This window comes from Schistocerca gregaria, chromosome 1 (genome assembly GCF_023897955.1).
Source record: "Schistocerca gregaria isolate iqSchGreg1 chromosome 1, iqSchGreg1.2, whole genome shotgun sequence".
In the NCBI taxonomy this organism is placed as follows: Eukaryota; Metazoa; Arthropoda; class Insecta; order Orthoptera; family Acrididae; genus Schistocerca; species Schistocerca gregaria.
The window spans coordinates 186,613,494-186,633,476 of NC_064920.1; the positions used below are offsets into that span (position 1 = coordinate 186,613,494).

Sequence of the window (19,983 nt, forward strand, 5' to 3'; positions counted from 1 at the left end):
GGTGTTGTGCCATCTCATTGGTCAACGCTCAGACGCACGCTCATAATATATGACTCCCGAGCGTGCTATTCCATGCTGTGACGTCAGGAAGTCGGCACGCTCAATGCTCAACGTACGGATGCACGGTCCGTGTGCCGACGGCTTTAGGCTGTCTTACTAGGAGGGACTGCAGGGACTGCAGTGATTCTCAACTTGTTGGTGCTCGGAACGGCATATATACATATAGGCTTGAAATGAAGGCCAATATGGCGCCTCGCAACTCTACGGAAGGGAGACGGCGTGCTTGTGACGTAGGTGGCGTTGTGCCATCTCATTGGTCAACGCTCACACGCACGCTCATAATATCTGACTTCCGAGCGTGCTATTCCATGCTGTGATGTCAGGAACTCGGCACGCTCAACGCTCAACGTACGGATGCACGGTCCGTGTGCCGACGGCTTTACGCTGTCTTACTAGGAGGGACTGCAGGGACTGCAGTGATTCTCAATTTGTTGGTGCTCGGAACGGCATATATACATATAGGCTCGAAATGAAGGCCAATATGGCGCCTCGCAACTCTACGGAAGGGAGACGGCATGCTTGTGACGTAGGTGGCGTTGTGCCATCTCATTGGTCAACGCTCAGACGCACGCTCATAATATCTGACTCCCGAGTGTGCTATTCCATGCTGTGATGTCAGGAACTCGGCACGCTCAAAGCTCAACGTACGGATGCACGGTCCGTGTGCCGACGGCTTTATGCTGTCTTACTAGGAGGGACTGCAGGGACTGCAGTGATTCTCAATTTGTTGGTCGGAACGGCATATATACATATAGGCTTGAAATGAAGGCCAATATGGCGCCTCGCAACTCTATGGAAGGGAGACGGCGTGCTTGTGACGTAGGTGGCGTTGTGCCATCTCATTGGTCAACGCTCACACGCACGCTCATAATGCCTGACTCCCGAGCGTGCTATTCCATGCTGTGATGTCAGGAACTCGGCACGCTCAATGCTCAACATACGGATGCACGGTCCGTGTTCCGACGGCTTTACACTGTCTTACTAGGAGGGACTGCAGGGACTGCAGTGATTCTCAATTTGTTGGTGCTCGGAACGGCATATATACATATAGGCTTGAAATGAATGCCAATATGGCACCTCGCAACTCTACAGAAGGGAGACGGCATGCTTGTGACGTAGGTGGCGTTTTGCCATCTCTTTGGTCAACGCTCACACGCACGCTCATAATATCTGACTCCCGAGTGTGCTATTCCATGCTGTGATGTCAGGAACTCAGCACGCTCAACGCTCAACGTACGGATGCACGGTCCGTGTGCCGACGGCTTTACGCTGTCTTACTAGGAGGGACTGCAGGGACTGCAGTGATTCTCAATTTGTTGGTGCTCGGAACGGCATATATACATATAGGCTCGAAATGAAGGCCAATATGGCGCCTCGCAACTCTACAGAAGGGAGACGGCATGGTTGTGACGTAGGTGGTGTTGTGCCATCTCATTGGTCAACGCTCAGACGCACGCTCATAATATCTGACTCCCGAGTGTGCTATTCCATGCTGTGACGTCAGGAAGTCGGCAGGCTCAATGCTCAACGTACGGATGCACGGTCCGTGTGCCGACGGCTTTACGCTGTCTTACTAGGAGGGACTGCAGGGACTGCAGTGATTCTCAACTTGTTGGTGCTCGGAACGGCATATATACATATAGGCTTGAAATGAAGGCCAATATGGCGCCTTGCAACTCTACGGAAGGGAGACGGCGTGCTTGTGACGTAGGTGGCGTTGTGCCATCTCATTGGTCAACGCTCACACGCACGCTCATAATGTCTGACTCCCGAGCGTGCTATTCCATGCTGTGATGTCAGGAACTCGGCACGCTCAATGCTCAACATACGGATGCACGGTCCGTGTTCCGACGGCTTTACACTGTCTTACTAGGAGGGACTGCAAGGACTGCAGTGATTCTCAATTTGTTGGTGCTCGGAACGGCATATATACATATACGCTTGAAATGAAGGCCAATATGGCGCCTCGCAACTCTACAGAAGGGAGACGGCGTGCTTGTGACGTAGGTGGCGTTTTGCCATCTCTTTCGTCATCGCTCACACGCACGCTCATAATATCTGACTCCCGAGTGTGCTATTCCATGCTGTGATGTCAGGAACTCAGCACGCTCAACGCTCAACGTACGGATGCACGGTCCGTGTGCCGACGGCTTTACGCTGTCTTACTAGGAGGGACTGCAGGGACTGCAGTGATTCTCAATTTGTTGGTGCTCAGAACGGCATATATACATATAGGCTCGAAATGAAGGCCAATATGGCGCCTCGCAACTCTACAGAAGGGAGACGGCGTGCTTGTGACGTAGGTGGTGTTGTGCCATCTCATTGGTCAACGCTCAGACGCACGCTCATAATATATGACTCCCGAGCGTGCTATTCCATGCTGTGACGTCAGGAAGTCGGCACGCTCAATGCTCAACGTACGGATGCACGGTCCGTGTGCCGACGGCTTTACGCTGTCTTACTAGGAGGGACTGCAGGGACTGCAGTGATTCTCAACTTGTTGGTGCTCGGAACGGCATATATACATATAGGCTTGAAATGAAGGCCAATATGGCGCCTCGCAACTCTACGGAAGGGAGACGGCGTGCTTGTGACGTAGGTGGCGTTGTGCCATCTCATTGGTCAACGCTCACACGCACGCTCATAATATCTGACTCCCGAGCGTGCTATTCCATGCTGTGATGTCAGGAACTCGGCACGCTCAACGCTCAACGTACGGATGCACGGTCCGTGTGCCGACGGCTTTACGCTGTCTTACTAGGAGGGACTGCAGGGACTGCAGTGATTCTCAATTTGTTGGTGCTCGGAACGGCATATATACATATAGGCTCGAAATGAAGGCCAATATGGCGCCTCACAACTCTACGGAAGGGAGACGGCATGCTTGTGACGTAGGTGGCGTTGTGCCATCTCATTGGTCAACGCTCAGACGCACGCTCATAATATCTGACTCCCGAGTGTGCTATTCCATGCTGTGATGTCAGGAACTCGGCACGCTCAAAGCTCAACGTACGGATGCACGGTCCGTGTGCCGACGGCTTTATGCTGTCTTACTAGGAGGGACTGCAGGGACTGCAGTGATTCTCAATTTGTTGGTGCTCGGAACGGCATATATACATATAGGCTTGAAATGAAGGCCAATATGGCGCCTCGCAACTCTATGGAAGGGAGACGGCGTGCTTGTGACGTAGGTAGCGTTGTGCCATCTCATTGGTCAACGCTCACACGCACGCTCATAATGTCTGACTCCCGAGCGTGCTATTCCATGCTGTGATGTCAGGAACTCGGCACGCTCAATGCTCAACATACGGATGCACGGTCCGTGTTCTGACGGCTTTACACTGTCTTACTAGGAGGGACTGCAGGGACTGCAGTGATTCTCAATTTGTTGGTGCTCGGAACGGCATATATACATATAGGCTTGAAATGAAGGCCAATATGGCACCTCGCAACTCTACAGAAGGGAGACGGCATGCTTGTGACGTAGGTGGCGTTTTGCCATCTCTTTGGTCAACGCTCACACACACGCTCATAATATCTGACTCCCGAGTGTGCTATTCCATGCTGTGATGTCAGGAACTCAGCACGCTCAACGCTCAACGTACGGATGCACGGTCCGTGTGCCGACGGCTTTACGCTGTCTTACTAGGAGGGACTGCAGGGACTGCAGTGATTCTCAATTTGTTGGTGCTCGGAACAGCATATATACATATAGGCTCGAAATGAAGGCCAATATGGCGCCTCGCAACTCTACAGAAGGGAGACGGCGTGCTTGTGACGTAGGTGGTGTTGTGCCATCTCATTGGTCAACGCTCAGACGCACGCTCATAATATATGACTCCCGAGCGTGCTATTCCATGCTGTGACGTCAGGAACTCGGCACGCTCAACGCTCAACGTATGGATGCACGGTCCGTGTGCCGACGGCTTTACGCTGTCTTACTAGGAGGGACTGCAGGGACTGCAGTGATTCTCAATTTGTTGGTGCTCGGAACGGCATATATACATATAGGCTCGAAATGAAGGCCAATATGGCGCCTCGCAACTCTACGGAAGGGAGACGGCATGCTTGTGACGTAGGTGGCGTTGTGCCATCTCATTGGTCAACGCTCAGACGCACGCTCATAATATCTGACTCCCGAGTGTGCTATTCCATGCTGTGATGTCAGGAACTCGGCACGCTCAAAGCTCAACGTACGGATGCACGGTCCGTGTGCCGACGGCTTTATGCTGTCTTACTAGGAGGGACTGCAGGGACTGCAGTGATTCTCAATTTGTTGGTGCTCGGAACGGCATATATACATATAGGCTTGAAATGAAGGCCAATATGGCGCCTCGCAACTCTATGGAAGGGAGACGGCGTGCTTGTGACGTAGGTGGCGTTGTGCCATCTCATTGGTCAACGCTCACACGCACGCTCATAATGTCTGACTCCCGAGCGTGCTATTCCATGCTGTGATGTCAGGAACTCGGCACGCTCAATGCTCAACATACGGATGCACGGTCCGTGTTCCGACGGCTTTACACTGTCTTACTAGGAGGGACTGCAGGGACTGCAGTGATTCTCAATTTGTTGGTGCTCGGAACGGCATATATACATATAGGCTTGAAATGAAGGCCAATATGGCACCTCGCAACTCTACAGAAGGGAGACGGCGTGCTTGTGACGTAGGTGGCGTTTTGCCATCTCTTTGGTCAACGCTCACACGCACGCTCATAATATCTGACTCCCGAGTGTGCTATTCCATGCTGTGATGTCAGGAACTCAGCACACTCAACGCTCAACGTACGGATGCACGGTCCGTGTGCCGACGGCTTTACGCTGTCTTACTAGGAGGGACTGCAGGGACTGCAGTGATTCTCAATTTGTTGGTGCTCGGAACGGCATATATACATATAGGCTCGAAATGAAGGCCAATATGGCGCCTCGCAACTCTACAGAAGGGAGACGGCGTGCTTGTGACGTAGGTGGCGTTGTGCCATCTCATTGGTCAACGCTCAGACGCACGCTCATAATATATGACTCCCGAGCGTGCTATTCCATGCTGTGACGTCAGGAAGTCGGCACGCTCAATGCTCAACGTACGGATGCACGGTCCGTGTGCCGACGGCTTTACGCTGTCTTACTAGGAGGGACTGCAGGGACTGCAGTGATTCTCAACTTGTTGGTGCTCGGAACGGCATATATACATATAGGCTTGAAATGAAGGCCAATATGGCGCCTCGCAACTCTACGGAAGGGAGTCGGCGTGCTTGTGACGTAGGTGGCGTTGTGCCATCTCATTGGTCAACGCTCACACGCACGCTCATAATATCTGACTCCCGAGCGTGCTATTCCATGCTGTGATGTCAGGAACTCGGCACGCTCAACGCTCAACGTACGGATGCACGGTCCGTGTGCCGACGGCTTTAAGCTGTCTTACTAGGAGGGACTGCAGGGACTGCAGTGATTCTCAACTTGTTGGTGCTCGGAACGGCATATATACATATAGGCTTGAAATGAAGGCCAATATGGCGCCTCGCAACTCTACGGAAGGGAGACGGCGTGCTTGTGACGTAGGTGGCGTTGTGCCATCTCATTGGTCAACGCTCACACGCACGCTCATGATATCTGACTCCCGAGCGTGCTATTCCATGCTGTGATGTCAGGAACTCGGCACGCTCAACGCTCAACGTACGGATGCACGGTCCGTGTGCCGACGGCTTTACGCTGTCTTACTAGGAGGGACTGCAGGGCGGATGAGGAAGAACAGTCCACTGGAGGTCTGTGAACTCCTCTCGGGTGTGCAGACTTACGTGGGCACCGCGTTGCCATAGAGAAGGAGAAATTCGTTTGGATTTTTGTGGCGACGAACGCACTACAAGAGTCGCCGATGTGTGCGGCCAGGCGACACGTTGGAGACGACAGGTTTGCGCTACGTTGTTGCGATGTTGACAGACGCCTCGCCAGAGGTCGTACAGCACGACAGTGTCACCAAGGTCTTCAAGAGGCGTGCGGGGAATCGGCATTGCCGTACAGAACAGTGGCACGTTGGGTAAAAGCCTTCAACGAAGCTCGGCAAACTGTGGCAGACGTGCATCGGCCAGGTTGTCCTAGCGTCTCTGTAGAAGTTCATGCTGTTGCCTCGTTATTGGACAGTGATCGACGCCATACGATCTGTGAACTCGTCCATGAAACCGCATTAGCTCATACGACTGTGCTTCGCATCCTGAAGGACGCCTGGGCATGCGAAAAATTGCATCACGAGGGGTTCCGCATGACCTGACGGAAATACAGAAATGGATGCCTTACGACGCTCTTCAAACGCACTTGAAGCGCTATGAGCGCGAAGGACAGGCTTTCTTATGCCGCATCGTAACACTGGATGAGACATGGGCCACATCGTAGGAGCCAAAACTGAAACGCCAATCCAACGAATAGCGTCATTATGGGTCGCCACGAAAGTCGAAAGTGCGTCAGAGCCCCAATATGGTGGAAGTTATGGTGATTCTCGTGTACGACTGTGTTGGTGTTATCCTAACGGATTACGTTCCTCCACGGCAGACCGTCAATGCATAGTATTACTGTTCGTTTTAGGAGCATCACTTGCGATCGGCTTTGCGAAAAAAGCGGCGACACTTTCTGCGCAACCCACCCACGATTTTGCATGACAAAGCGAGGGCGCATGCAGTGCAAGTTGTGGCTGCTCTATTCGGTCAATGGGACTGGGAAGCACTGTACAATTCACCATACTCCCCGGACTTAAGTCATTGTGACTTTGATTTGATTCCGAAGATGAAGGAACCCCTTCGTGGCATTCGTTTCAGAACTGTTCCAGAGATTCGACAGGCAGTAGGCCGCTCCATTCGCACCATCAACAGAACAGGCCCTGCTAATGGTATACTACGACTTCCACATCGCTGGCAACGGGTTTTACACAGCGCTGGTGACTACTTTGAAGAACAGTAACAGTTGCAAACATGTAACTCTTTTGTAGTTGTGAATAGCCGGCCGCGGTGGTCTCGCGGTTCTAGGGGCTCAGTCCGGAACCGCACGACTGCTACGGTCGCAGGTTCGAATCCTGCCTCGGGCATGGATGTGTGTTATGTCCTTAGGTTAGTTAGGTTTAAGTAGTTCTAAGTGCTAGGGGACTAATGACCACAGCAGTTGAGTCCCATAGTGCTGAGAGCCATTTGAACCATTTTTTGGTTGTGAATAAATAGTTGCCACTATTTAAGTTCCAACCCCCGTATAATTGAAAAGGCACACCGTAAAGGCCTTAATTTTGTCGTATGCTACCGAGAGCTCGCATGCGTTTAAACGCGCAGTCAAGAGCTATGAAACTGGTCTGAAATAATTAGTTGCTCCCCGACGGAGACGGCTGCCGGAACTCGTCACGTGCCGTGATGTATGGCCCCGGCCGGTCTTTTCTTTGGGCCTCAATCGAGACAGAATGCTGATTGACACAGGAACAAAAGCTGTTCCGCTCCCCTTTTTCAAGGTCGCAGGTTACCATACTGACACCTACATGTGGGAGAATTTCGTAACAAAGAGCTGCCTCAGCGATGGATCGGACGAACGGATCTCGAATTGCACGGTGGGTCTCCAGTAGTCGCCAGATCTCACGGTATCTGGTTTTTTGTTTGTTGAAATTTGTGAACATCTCCGTTTACGTGCCTCCTCTGTCTGCAACTGAAGGCGATTCGCAGCATCGCGTGGCCTAAGTCGTGAATGCAGTAACTCCAGTGAATGCATTAAACATATGTGAAAGTAAATGAGCCTAAACTTAAGTGTTAAAAGTACCCATGGCTAACTGTGCACGGTCCGCAGCTCGTGGTCGTGCGGTAACGTTCTCGCTTCCCGCGCCCGGTTTCCCGGGTTCGATTCCCGGCGGGGTCAGGGATTTTCTCTGCCTCGTGATGACTGGGTGTTGTGTGATGTCCTTAGGTTAGTTAGGTTTAAGTAGTTCTAAGTTCTAGGGGGCTGATGACCATAGATGATAAAGTCCCATAGTGCTCAGAGCCATTTGAACCATAACTGCGCACGCTTGTAAAAGACATAAAGAAAAGGTAAAGTTTCGCGTTGTGGGCCTAGACGGGCTCACAGAGTCTGGCTGACGGCCATGCCATCCTCTGCGATGGCTTCAGAGGTTGCGGTATCGAGCGGCACGTGATCAGCACACTGCTGTCCTCAAAGCCGTCGCGATCCTTGACCTTGGAACCCCTCAGCTGGCCTCTAGAGGCTGAGTGCACCCCACTCCAGTCATCGCACAAGAAAAAACCCCTGGCGGTACCAGGAATCAGATCTGGGTCCTACGCATGCTCCTCTGTCACATTGATCCCTCAGCTACATGACAATAATGTAGAAGACAGTCTTGCGAAACCGGTAAAACTTTTTTCTCACTTTTTAAGTCATGACTGTTCTGTTTGGTTTCCACCACGGGTAAACGCCTTCAGACTCGGAGTAGGTCAATAACTCCTCTTAAATTAAGGTCTATACTAGTTACTTGATAAAAATTAACGTGTATCACAAAAAGTGGGAGAGAGTGTCACTGACATGATACAGAATTTGGAGTGGACATCATTGCCGGCCAGAGTGGCCGTGCGGTTGTAGGCGCTACAGTCTGGTTCAAAATGGTTCAAATGGCTCTGAGCACTATTGGACCTAATATCTGAGGTCATCAGTCCCCTAGAACTTAGAACTACTTAAACCTCACTAACCTAAGGACGTCACACACATCCATGCCCGAGGCAGGATTCGAACCTGCGACCGTAGCGGTCTCGCGGTTCCAGACTGAAGCGCCTAGAACCGCACTGTCACACCGGCCGGCGCTACAGTCTGGAGCCGAGCGACCGCTACTGTCGCAGGTTCGAATCCTGCCTCGGGCATGGATGTGTGTGATGTCCTTAGGTTAGTTAGGTTTAATTAGTTCTAAGTTCTAGGCGACTGATGACCTCAGAAGTTAAGTCGCATAGTGCTCAGAGCCATTTGAACCATTTTTTGGATGTCCATCATTAAAACAATAATGTTTTTTGTTGCTGCGGAATCTTCTCGCAAAATTCCTATCACCAACTTTCTCTTACGGGTGCGAAAACATTTTGTTGCTGGCGACCTACACAGGAAGAAACGATCATCATAACGAAATAAGGGAAATCAGATCTTACACGGAAAGATAGAGGCGTTCGTTTCTTCCGCGCGCTGCTCGAGATTGGAATAAGAATTGCTGTAAATGTGATTCGATGAACCCCGTGCCAGGAACTTAAGTGTGATTAGCAGAGTATTCATGTAGATGTAGATGTTAACGGTTTTAAAATAGTCTATACTTTCATTCTTGAAATGGTATTACAATTTTCAAAAACAACCATTTGTCGTATTCTCATTATTGTTTTCCTGTGACTGTGTTGCCAACAATAATTATAACCTTCTTTTTTATATTTTTCATATTCGATGAGAGACTGATCAACAATGCGCTTACAAGTCCTTAAAGTAGCTTTTAAATAGTAATTCAGATTTTCCTATTCAAACTTAGTTACTTTTTTTCATGTTTAGTTAGTAGATACTCCAAGCATTTTGCAAAAGCAAACACCATACACAAGAAATCTGATGCTGGACAATACACACTGCAGTGTCAGCCGCTGAGTAGACTTTTAAATACTGGTCACTGTAAGGTTAGTGGAGATCGGATTATCAACAGTAGGTGAACCAGGGAGAAAATTGCTCAAATAATCAGAACTTCAGCAAACAATGTACCGACTAACATTTTCTTCAGACCAGAAGAAAGTTACTACCCTCAGGCAAAAAATAACGCAGTGATTTGGTTAATGGGCAAATATACAAGTTACGTTTTTAACATTGAATACAAGGTGTATATAGAAAATGAATTCGAGAAAACATTTGAACATCAGAATCACAATAAGAAATATGGTAACATGTTCCGAATTGTCTTCAACAGACTGGGTATTGGTTAGGAACTGGATTCCTAGTAGAGAGAGAATGGGTTGGGTCACGTTCCCGACCCTAACCTCACCTGCATGTCACACATGAAAAATAAATCAGTAGTACAGCAGATACAAGAATATGACGGCAAACATCTGGTGTCTGATATAAAGGAAGATCTTGAACTCCCTAAGGACGCGTTTAGAAGACTGGAACTGACAAAAATAACAAGGCAGTGAAGGATTTTGTGATGTCGCTGTTCGGGACAGCTCTTCTGTCTACGAAATTTACCCTACTGGAAGGAACATACAGCAAGGATTTACTGAATGAGTAATTTGGGTCTGGGAAATGACGATGAGGAACCTCAGGCTGCAGAAGAAGAAAATGTGCATCCTGGACTGCCACCAGCTGAAGGTGACACTGAGGTGCTAAATGTGTGCTACTGCTAAAGACTGAATATGATTCCTCATTCTCTGAATGCTGTAATTTATGACTGCAATTATCTGTCACATTATTTATGTCATTTCATTGTAGCCATTTTTGTTACTGTTTTTGTGGGATTAAAAAAAAGCGGTTCTAGGCGCTTCAGTCTGGAACCGCGCGACCGCTACAGTCGTAGGTTCAAACCCTGCCTCGGGCATGGATGTGTGTGATATCCTTAGGTTAGTTAGGTTTAATTAGTTCTAAGTTCTAGGCGACTGATGACATCAGATAAGTCCCATAGAGCTCAGAGCCATTTGAACCATTTTTAAGGTTAATTAATTAAAACCATCCGCTGAGCCCGTGACTCATTTTCACTATTAGCGCCCACAGCATTTTTCAGTAATGTTTCATATCTCTGTAAAAAAAATACAGCCGGATTAATTCAGTAATTTTGTTTATGTTATTCGATTCTTAAATTTAGCAAGCGGAAAGGATACCAAGGAAAATTATGAAAAGAGGAGCTGAATGAGAAGAGATAAAAATTCCGAGGCTTACCAGACTGAGCTAATGGAATGTGGTAAAATTAAATCAGATGATACAGAGGAGGTTGCATAAGGAAATAAGACCCTAAAAGACGTAAATGAGGTTTGCCATTTGAGCATCAGAATAAATGACGACGGCGGAATAACGGAGGATATAAAATGATGTCTGACTAGCAGAAAAAGGAGTTTTGAACAGAGGAATTTCTTATCATCTACTTTCAATTAAAGTGTTGGGTAGTATTTTCCGAAAGTATTTGTCTGAAGTATAACGTTGTTCGCTATCGAAACGTTGACGATAAATGTTCTGAACGGTCTTAAAAGAACGAAAACTACTACTAACACCATCTAGAGCAGTGGTAGTAGGTAGTACCTCTCCGTACCCCTCCCTTCCTCAGTGAGGCAGAGACTGGACACAAAACATACTCCCCCTGTATTACTCCTCTCCCTTGCGGCTCCTGGTCAACCTGTACACTGCAACCCCATTTAAAATCAGACAGGTCCAGATGTGTGCAATATACATACTATATGTAAATCTACTGCTACGCTCCTTACTTCTGAACTGACAGAAACTGGGCGACCTCAGGCTGTTAATCCTCTGTGTCTAACCACTCTAATAATAAAAATAATAATAATAGTAATAATAACAGCATTATAGTAGCCCTTATGCAGTTACTGCTGTGTCATGCTGCCAATTAATTCATTTATCTGTCTCGAAGCTACTAGTGAAGCAATTTCTGGAACACTGCAGTTACTATCTGCAACTCGACATGTATATGTCTCACTTTTATCATCATCGATGCACGGGAGAAAGCACTACAGATGTGCGTAAAAAGTAGATTATATGAGGTACCTGTAACCTAAACAGCGTTAATGCTGCTAATTGGAAAAAAAATCATAACTTCTATGGCTAATACAGACACCAAAAAATGTTTTGTATCACCTCGGTTCCGAAAGTTCCGGAGCCTGTACCGAACATTTGAATAGAGATCAACATAAACATTATTTCCGCCCTTTTTATTGTGTACCACCATACAGCTAGACCTTCATAGGTGGTGGTATACGTCGGTACCTCTCATACCCAGTAGTACGTCCTCTTGCACTGATGTATGCCTGTATTCGTCGTGGCATCCTATCGACAAATTCATCAAGGCACTGTTGTCCATGTAATTCACTCTTCAACTGCGATTCGGGGTAGATCCCTCAGAGTGGTTGGTGGGTCACATCGTCCATAAACAGCCCTTTTCAATCTATCCCAGGAATGTTCCATAGGGTTCATATCTGGAGAACAGCCTGGCCACTCTAGTCGAGCGATATCGTTTTGCTGAAGGAAGTCATTCACAAGATGTGCACGATGAGTGCGCGAATTGTCGTCCATGAAGAAGAATGTCTCGCCAATATTCTGCCGATATGGTTGCACTATCGATCGAAGGATGGCATTCACGTATCATACAGACGTTCGCCGCCTTCCATGACCACCAGCGGCGTACATCGGCCCCGCATAACGCCACCCCAAAACATTAGGGAAATTTTCGCTCTGCAGCTGAGTGTGCGCTGGTATGAAACGTCCTGGAGAATTACATAAGTGTGCCGGATCGTGACTCTTATTCTGGACCTTTGCCTTTCGCGTGCAAGTGCTTAACCAAGTGGTCTACCCAAGCACGACTCACGACCCGTCCTCACAGCTGTACACAGGACGAGGCACTGGCGGAAGTAAACCTGTGAGGAGAGCTCATGCCTTTGGGTAGCTCAGTTGGTAGACCACTTGTCCTCGAATTGCAAAGGTTCTGAGTTCGAGTCTCGGCCCGGCCCACAGATTTAATCTGCCAGGAAGTTTCAAGGCAGTATCTACTTCGCGTAAGGTTGACTCATTGTCAAAGCCATTATCAGCCTCGAGAATGAAACCGTTCTCTGGAAATGCTGTAGTGTCTCAGTAACATTTCTGAAACAAAACCTTACACATCTGATTTTTATATATCTAACCTTAGCACAATAATTCTTCGTTTATGCCAGCACCAGCACGTGACATATCCTGTACCCAACATACCACTGGTCGGAATGATACCATCCCAGCCTCTCAGTCCTCCTCCTAATTTTTTGTGAGGTATGGGACAATCCGAATTAACTTTGTGGGAGGAAGTTGGCCTACGTCTAAGTGACATGTGTAGCCACTGTTTTAACATACTTATTTATATGCTAAAGTAAAGTCATTATCGTGATTTAATCATCTCTGCAATACGATTACACTCAAATTTTTTGAACCATTGTCGATTTTCACGACGGCTGATCACGCTGTAGGATTCTGCGCCAGAAAGCAGAGAGTAGTATCCGACCGAAGTTCCCAGCGTTTATTGTTCCCGTGCACAAACGGCGCCAACCTCGGAACAGTTTCTCTTTCCATTATAAATAGGCGCCTCTCCAGCTTTCTCTGCCTCCCCGTTGAGAGAAATCGAAGCACTCCTGACCGTTGTCACTACGTATGGAGTGAAAGATAACGGTGACAACGCTACTAAATACGCAGAAACAGAAGTTGGAAAAAGTAACAACACATTTTAAGAACTTTCTTTTGTACCTTTTTTAAAACGTGGCGGTTTATTTTATTGTCCCTCCTGTCGTTGCGTACGCTTTTAGCTTTGTGTTTATTGGTACTAATTTCATCGTACCTAAATTACAAACACAACTTTCAACACAAACGAATGAATGTCTAGGGAAAGTAAGACCTATGATCGAAACAAATAAATCAAGAAGCTTATAATACTCGTTAAGTTTTAAGGAATGATAGTTGACCTTCGAATTCGATTTTAGATTTACTTCGTATGAAATATGACTTCTTTATAAAATCTGGGAGTAAGTGGAAAAGAATAGAAGTAAAAAGAAATACAAGAGAAAATTGTTGTAAGATAGCGAAAAGAAACAATGTAAAAAGACAGTAATTGTATCTAGCAGTGTGAGATTGACTGAAGTAAGTGTATATGTTTCAAAAAAGTCACAATGCAGAAAATTGAAAAAGAGCAGTGACCACACTTTGACGCCTCCTTTGCTCATCTGCGTATGATGATTTTGTTCTGGGTTTAATTCTGTCCTGGAAACCTATGACAGCCTGAATTTTTTATTTGAAGGTCGTTCTGCTACAAATCTGTTTCCTGTACTTCCATTTCTTACAGATTCCTTTGTACCTCTTCGATCCAGTGTATTTTGGTGCTCTTCTCCGCAACAAACTACATTACATAATGTGCAATTTCTTTCTGAGGATATGTTCGAAGAACATGCTCCTCCTTTCCATGGTGTGTCAGATTTACTCAGTCTGTTTATACAGTTCTTCTGTATTGAACAGTGTGCTACATCGACTGTCTCCTGTTCTTCAGGGTCTCAATGTACTTCTGAGGATCTGTCGTTTCCCCAAGTTCTGGACTCTTACATAACCCTATTCTTACAACGGTCAGACTTTCTACTACATATAAGGCTTCAGGGCGGGTAACTGTTTGGCAACGTCTCAACTTTTCATTGATCGTAAGATGTCCATAGTTAGTGTGCACACTAAACTGTTCGTGCTTCTGGTTCTGTCCTAGATACTTAAATCTCTGCACCTTCTGTATTTTCTCTCCTCCTCTTGTCATCCAACTACTAGCTGCCTTGATGTCCATCGTATACTGTGTCTCATCGACTAAGATCTGTTAACCTGCTTTATCGGCTTGTTTCCGTTGTTGGTTGGTTTGATTAGCCGCCTCTTCCAATTATTCCGACGATATCACAATACTGTCTGCGAATGCTATACAGTCTACCTGTATTCCTTTTCTCTTTCTTCTCTGTCATATTCTACCCATTCCTTTCATTTTTTTTTTTTTTTTTTTTTGCTGCCGTTCCCTGTTTACCATATCAAGGTCACAGTTAAAGAGCAAAGCGGAGAGTCTGACTCCGTTTTTAAGGTGCCACACCTCAACCGGTAAAAACGAAATCCTTAAAGGATCATTTTAAAGTCCGTCTGTCTCTCTGTCGGCCGACTGCTCCAAAACGTTTTTCTCAGGAAGGGGAAGATATATCAAGTTGAAATTTATGTCAGATATTAACGTCTGTGGTCCCTTGGCAACGTAAAAAAGCGAAGTTTCTAAGTCAGTGCAATCAAAAGATACGGCCATTTGTGTCATACATTTTGATACTCGCAAACTCGTTCATCAAACCCTAATAGGTAATTCCCGTTGACCTAGGGTCATGAAATTTGCCAAGAAGAAAGGTTTTACTCTACTACCAAAGGAAAAAGATCCGAAAATTGTTAATCTGCAACCATATCAGACGAAAACATCGAGTTTAGATTTAAGTGTCAGGAAGTCATTTCTGAAAGTATTTGTATGGAGTGTAGCCATGTATGGAAGTGAAATATGGACGATAGATAGTTTGGACAAGAAGAAAATAGAAGCTTTCGAAATGTGGTTCTACAGAAGAATGCTGAAGATTAGATGGGTAGATCACATAACTAATGAGGATGTATTGAATAGGTTTGGGGAGAAGAGAAGTTTGTGGCACAACTTGACTAGAAGAAGGGATCGATTGATAGGACATGTTCTGAGGCATCAAGGGATCATCAATTTAGTATTGGAGGGCAGCGTGGAGGGTAAAAATCGTAGAGGGAGACCAAGAGATGAATACACTAAGCAGATTCAGAAGGATGTAGGTTGCGGTAGATACTGGGAGATGAAGAACCTTGCACAGGATAGAGTAGCATGGAGAGCTGCATCAAACCAGTCTCAGGACTGAAGACCACAACAACAACAACATCAGACGAAAAAAAAATTTGTCACTTGTTATCAGACAGTCTCTCTGTCCGTCCACCTGTTAAGACCCATTCTTCTCAGTAACGGGTAGACGTGTCAAGTTTAAATTATTGTCACATACTGTGGTGTATAGTTGTTTAATGCTGTAAAACTGTTAAGCTTCCAAATCAATGCAATCAAAAGATGCAGCCATTTATGTCATATATTTTGATACTCGCAAAATAACTCATTCAAACCTTTCCCTCTTTGTAGAATCATGAAATTTGGCAAGAAGTAATGTTTCGCAGTTCCTGAGACAAGGAGGTCTTAACAAAAGAACGGACAGACAGTCAGATAACAAATGACGAAAAAAGTTTTTTGCGTATAACTACAAATGAACAATTTTCGGTTTTTTTTCCATTTAGTTGCCCCGTGAAACCTTGCTTCGTGCCAGTTTCATGATTCTACGTCAACAGTAAGTATGCTATAGGTTTTAATGAGTGAGTTTTCGAGTATCAAAATATGTAACATGAACGGATGGTAGAGCACTTGCCCGCGAAAGGCAAAGGTCCCGAGTTCGAGTCTCGATCGGGCACACAGTTTTAATCTGTCAGGAAGTTTCATATCAGCGCACACTCCGCTGCAGAGTGAAAATCTCATTCTGGAAACATCCCCCAGGCTGTGGCTAAGCCATGTCTCCGCAATATCCTTTCTTTCAGGAGTGCTAGTTCGGCAAGGTTCGCAGGAGAGCTTCTGTAAAGTTTGGAAGGTAGGAGACGGATACTGGCAGAAGTGAAGCTGTGAGTACCGGGCGTGAGTCGTGCTTCGGTAGCTCAGATGGTAGAGCACTTGCCCGCGAAGGTCCCGAGTTCAAGTCTCGGTCGGGCACACAGTTTTAGCTGCCAGGAAGTTTCATATCAGCGCACACTTTGCTGCAGAGTGAAAATCTCATTCTGGAAACATCCCCCAGGCTGTGGCTAAGCCATGTCTCCGCAATATCCTTTCTTTCAGGAGTGCCAGTTCTGCAAGGTTCGCAGGAGAGCTTCTGTAAAGTTTGGAAGGTAGGAGACGGATACTGGCAGAAGTAAGGCTGTGAGTACCGGGCGTGAGTCGTGCTTTGGTAGCTCACATGGTAGAGCACTTGCCCGCGAAAGGCAAAGGTCCCGAGTTCGAGTCTCGGTCGGGCACACAGTTTTAATCTGCCAGGAAGTTTCAATTTACTGAACGTTCCATCCAAATTTATCTCCTCCAATGTTTAAAACAGTGTTGGTTCATTCACTGAATCATATGGTTTCTTGAAGTTTACAAAAGTGATAACGAAATTCTTGCTTCTTCGTTTTTGATACACGATTACCAGTTTCAGATCCAAGATTTACTCCGCGCATGATCTTAAGCCTCCTTGGTACTCAATTTGTAGATTCAGTTGTCTTTCCCTTTTGTTCAATAATACTTTTGAGAATTTTAATAATTTCAATATGATGATGCTAATGATAAGTGGCCAATTTTTCGTATTATCATCATAGTCAGTGTATTCCATCAATTGTTGTGTTTAGTTCATCTATTCATGGCTGAATTTTTGTTCCCAAAGAAGCGAACAAAATCATAGCATCAACAAATCCAAGTGGTTCAAATCCACCACTGCAGACTCATTCATTCTGAGTCTGGTACCAGAAGTTACGAAGCACTCCTCCGTAACAGAGGCAAATTACAGGGCACTCGACTTCTACAGGAACCCACATAATAAACCTTGCAATGATGCGAAATCCCCTGCTTGGGAACATTAAAACCATGAGTCTCAACATTCTCTAGATGAACAGTGTGACAGTAGTCATTCAGGTTTCTGACATGATTAATTAAAGGTGTGCGTCCAGGAGTTAATCGAGCGGTTGTTTCCTTTTACGCACAAAATTTCGACGCCCGATCGAGCTGTCTTGTTCAGATGCTGCGAATTGTTCTGTTATGCGTACTCTCTGCCTGGAATCCATCCAGAGTATCCTACACACAACAGCACAACTCATAGCACATGAAGAAGACGGCTGGATCGGACGTCGAAAGTTTGTGCGTAAACTACTAGGACGAAGTCTCGGAAGCTGCGTTAGTGTACTAATGTAGCATCCATAAGACGTCTGAGCATTAAATGTTGAAGTTAGTAAATTTGTATGTGCACAAAAGAACTGTGTACGTAAGCTTTAACTGTCTCACCTAACATTAATAAGCACTTGTAAATGACTGTAATGCTTCTAGTAAACTTGTAAATGGCTGTAAGATTTCCCTCAAATAGTTAATACAAAATAAAGTAAGTTTTCCCCTAAACTAATTTTTCTAAATTATCGGTGAGATTTTTTGCTGAAAGTGTTGTACATAACTGACAAAATATAAAGGGCGACATCACATTTGAAGTATGTTTATTCATTTTACCTTTCACTCCGTGATTATTGAAACGTTGTGAATAGAGCATAATAACATCACAATAAGTATGTTACTTCTTAAACTCAATCTAACTATACACTTTTTTCTTCCACAGTTAATCATTATCCCACCATGCCTACATTTGTATTCCTTTCTGCCTGTGTACAATGACTGTATGTACTTCTTCAAGTAATATTCATAAATTTATTCATACTCGCCTCCGTTTCGTTGCGTAATTTGCTTCTCCTCCCTCCCTCTTGTTGGCCGTTATTCTGCGGTCATACACAAATAGCGGGGATAAGAAACTCCTGCTCAGCCAGGCAGTATGGATTGTTCTTTCGAGTTCCCATTGTTCTTCTTAGGACCTCCTTTTTTTTTAACACACATGGAACAAAATTTCACATTGTAACACGGAGGTGAAAGCGTAATAGTGTTGATTAGACTTCTTGCATCCTCAGAACTGAGACTTGTCTAACAAAATTATCAACTCTAAATATCGTAGTACGTAGACGAGAGAGTCAGCCCTGTATTAAAAGTGAGAAAATGACCAGTAAATTTGTTCTATTGAATACGGACGTTAAGCGTGCGACTGCGGTTAAAATACCGGGAACGGTGTATTTATAAAGCGAGCAATCACTTTATACTGCTTTTTTAAAACAAATCTTCCAGTAGCTAGCTTTCGAGCTACAGCGCACTCGTCCTCAGGCTTCTTTATAGAGAAATAAAAGGATATTCTCTTTCTACCGTTCTTCCACACATTTCTCTATATTGTGTTAATTCATTGCAGTCTGTTTCGAAGTAACTGCAGCTTCAACTTTAGACACGTTAGCACTTTTATCCTGTATTATTCCAGGTATAGCGTGAACGTGCCCCAGCATTTTCTACTGTGGTAGCTAAACGACTGTCACAGTTACGATAGCAGAGGAGTGCGTTGACGGATGTAATTGCTGAGTATCATCGATAACAGCCAGTAATACGTCGCAAATCAGTTAATGCAATAAATACAATTGAGTGGAAGAAAAGTAGAAGTAGGACAGGCATTGTTCCCTCCGTACCTAATATTTCATAGCTTTCATCCCCAATCCCAACGCTATAGAAACAACAAGATCCTCTTCAGATGGTAGTTTTTTTTAAGCACTGTAGAATATACAGTGATTGTAAATACCAGACATCTGAGGATGAATCTGCTGTAGCTTGAAAGCTAACGGAAGAATAAAAAGGTATTTTTTAAAACTTATGAAATGACTACCAATATGAAGCATCCGATAAAATGGCGAGTGTTGCACCCATACGGTAGCGACAGAGCGCCCCAGCAGACGCAAGGTGGGGCAGAAAATCAAATAGGACTCACCCAGAAGCGATGCAACCGCGACGCAAGCCGTCTCCATGGCAACTTCAGTACCCGTTACCCCCGCAAGCGCACGGCACCGCTGTTTACCGGGAAGCCGTGTTTATCATAAAGACAGTACGGCGTTCCCGCTGCATCACCTGTATACTGATGATGCGCCACTGCTTGCAGGACGCCAGCCCTTATGATGAAACGAGACGGCCGGCCACGTTGGCAGACGTCAGATGTAGTAGCTGTGCGTCACCACGTTGCTGAGGAACGCCATTGGCTGCTTGACATCGCTTTATCTGAGAGGTTCCCAACGTTTCTAAGTCAGTTACCCCTCAGAAAGAACAGATGTCATTCGAAATTGTCAACAAAGCTTAGGGCTATTTCAATTAAATCGATAACGTCCTAGTGCGTATTTTTGGCGAATAGTGGACGGAATGGCCAGCTAATCGCACGTAACTGAGGCACGTAGCAGGTGGGAAACCGAATAAGACCCCGCGACGTACTTTATCGCGATTCTGCTTCTTTTGCAACACTTGTGCGTGAATGTGCG

At 45.9% G+C, this 19,983-nt stretch overlaps 1 protein-coding gene across 3 annotated transcripts in view; it reads right to left on the bottom strand.

Annotated features, from left to right (window-relative positions):
* LOC126336406 (serine protease 53-like) overlaps positions 1–19,550 on the bottom strand; it is a 182,217-nt gene extending 162,667 nt beyond the window's left edge. For all 3 annotated transcript variants that reach the window (XM_050000108.1, XM_050000101.1, XM_050000113.1), the window contains exon 1: positions 19,446–19,550. In XM_050000108.1, the coding sequence (XP_049856065.1) occupies positions 19,446–19,482 (37 nt within the window). In that variant the 5' untranslated portion in view covers positions 19,483–19,550. The remainder of the gene's footprint in view (positions 1–19,445) is intronic.
* Positions 19,551–19,983: the final 433 nt, after the last annotated feature.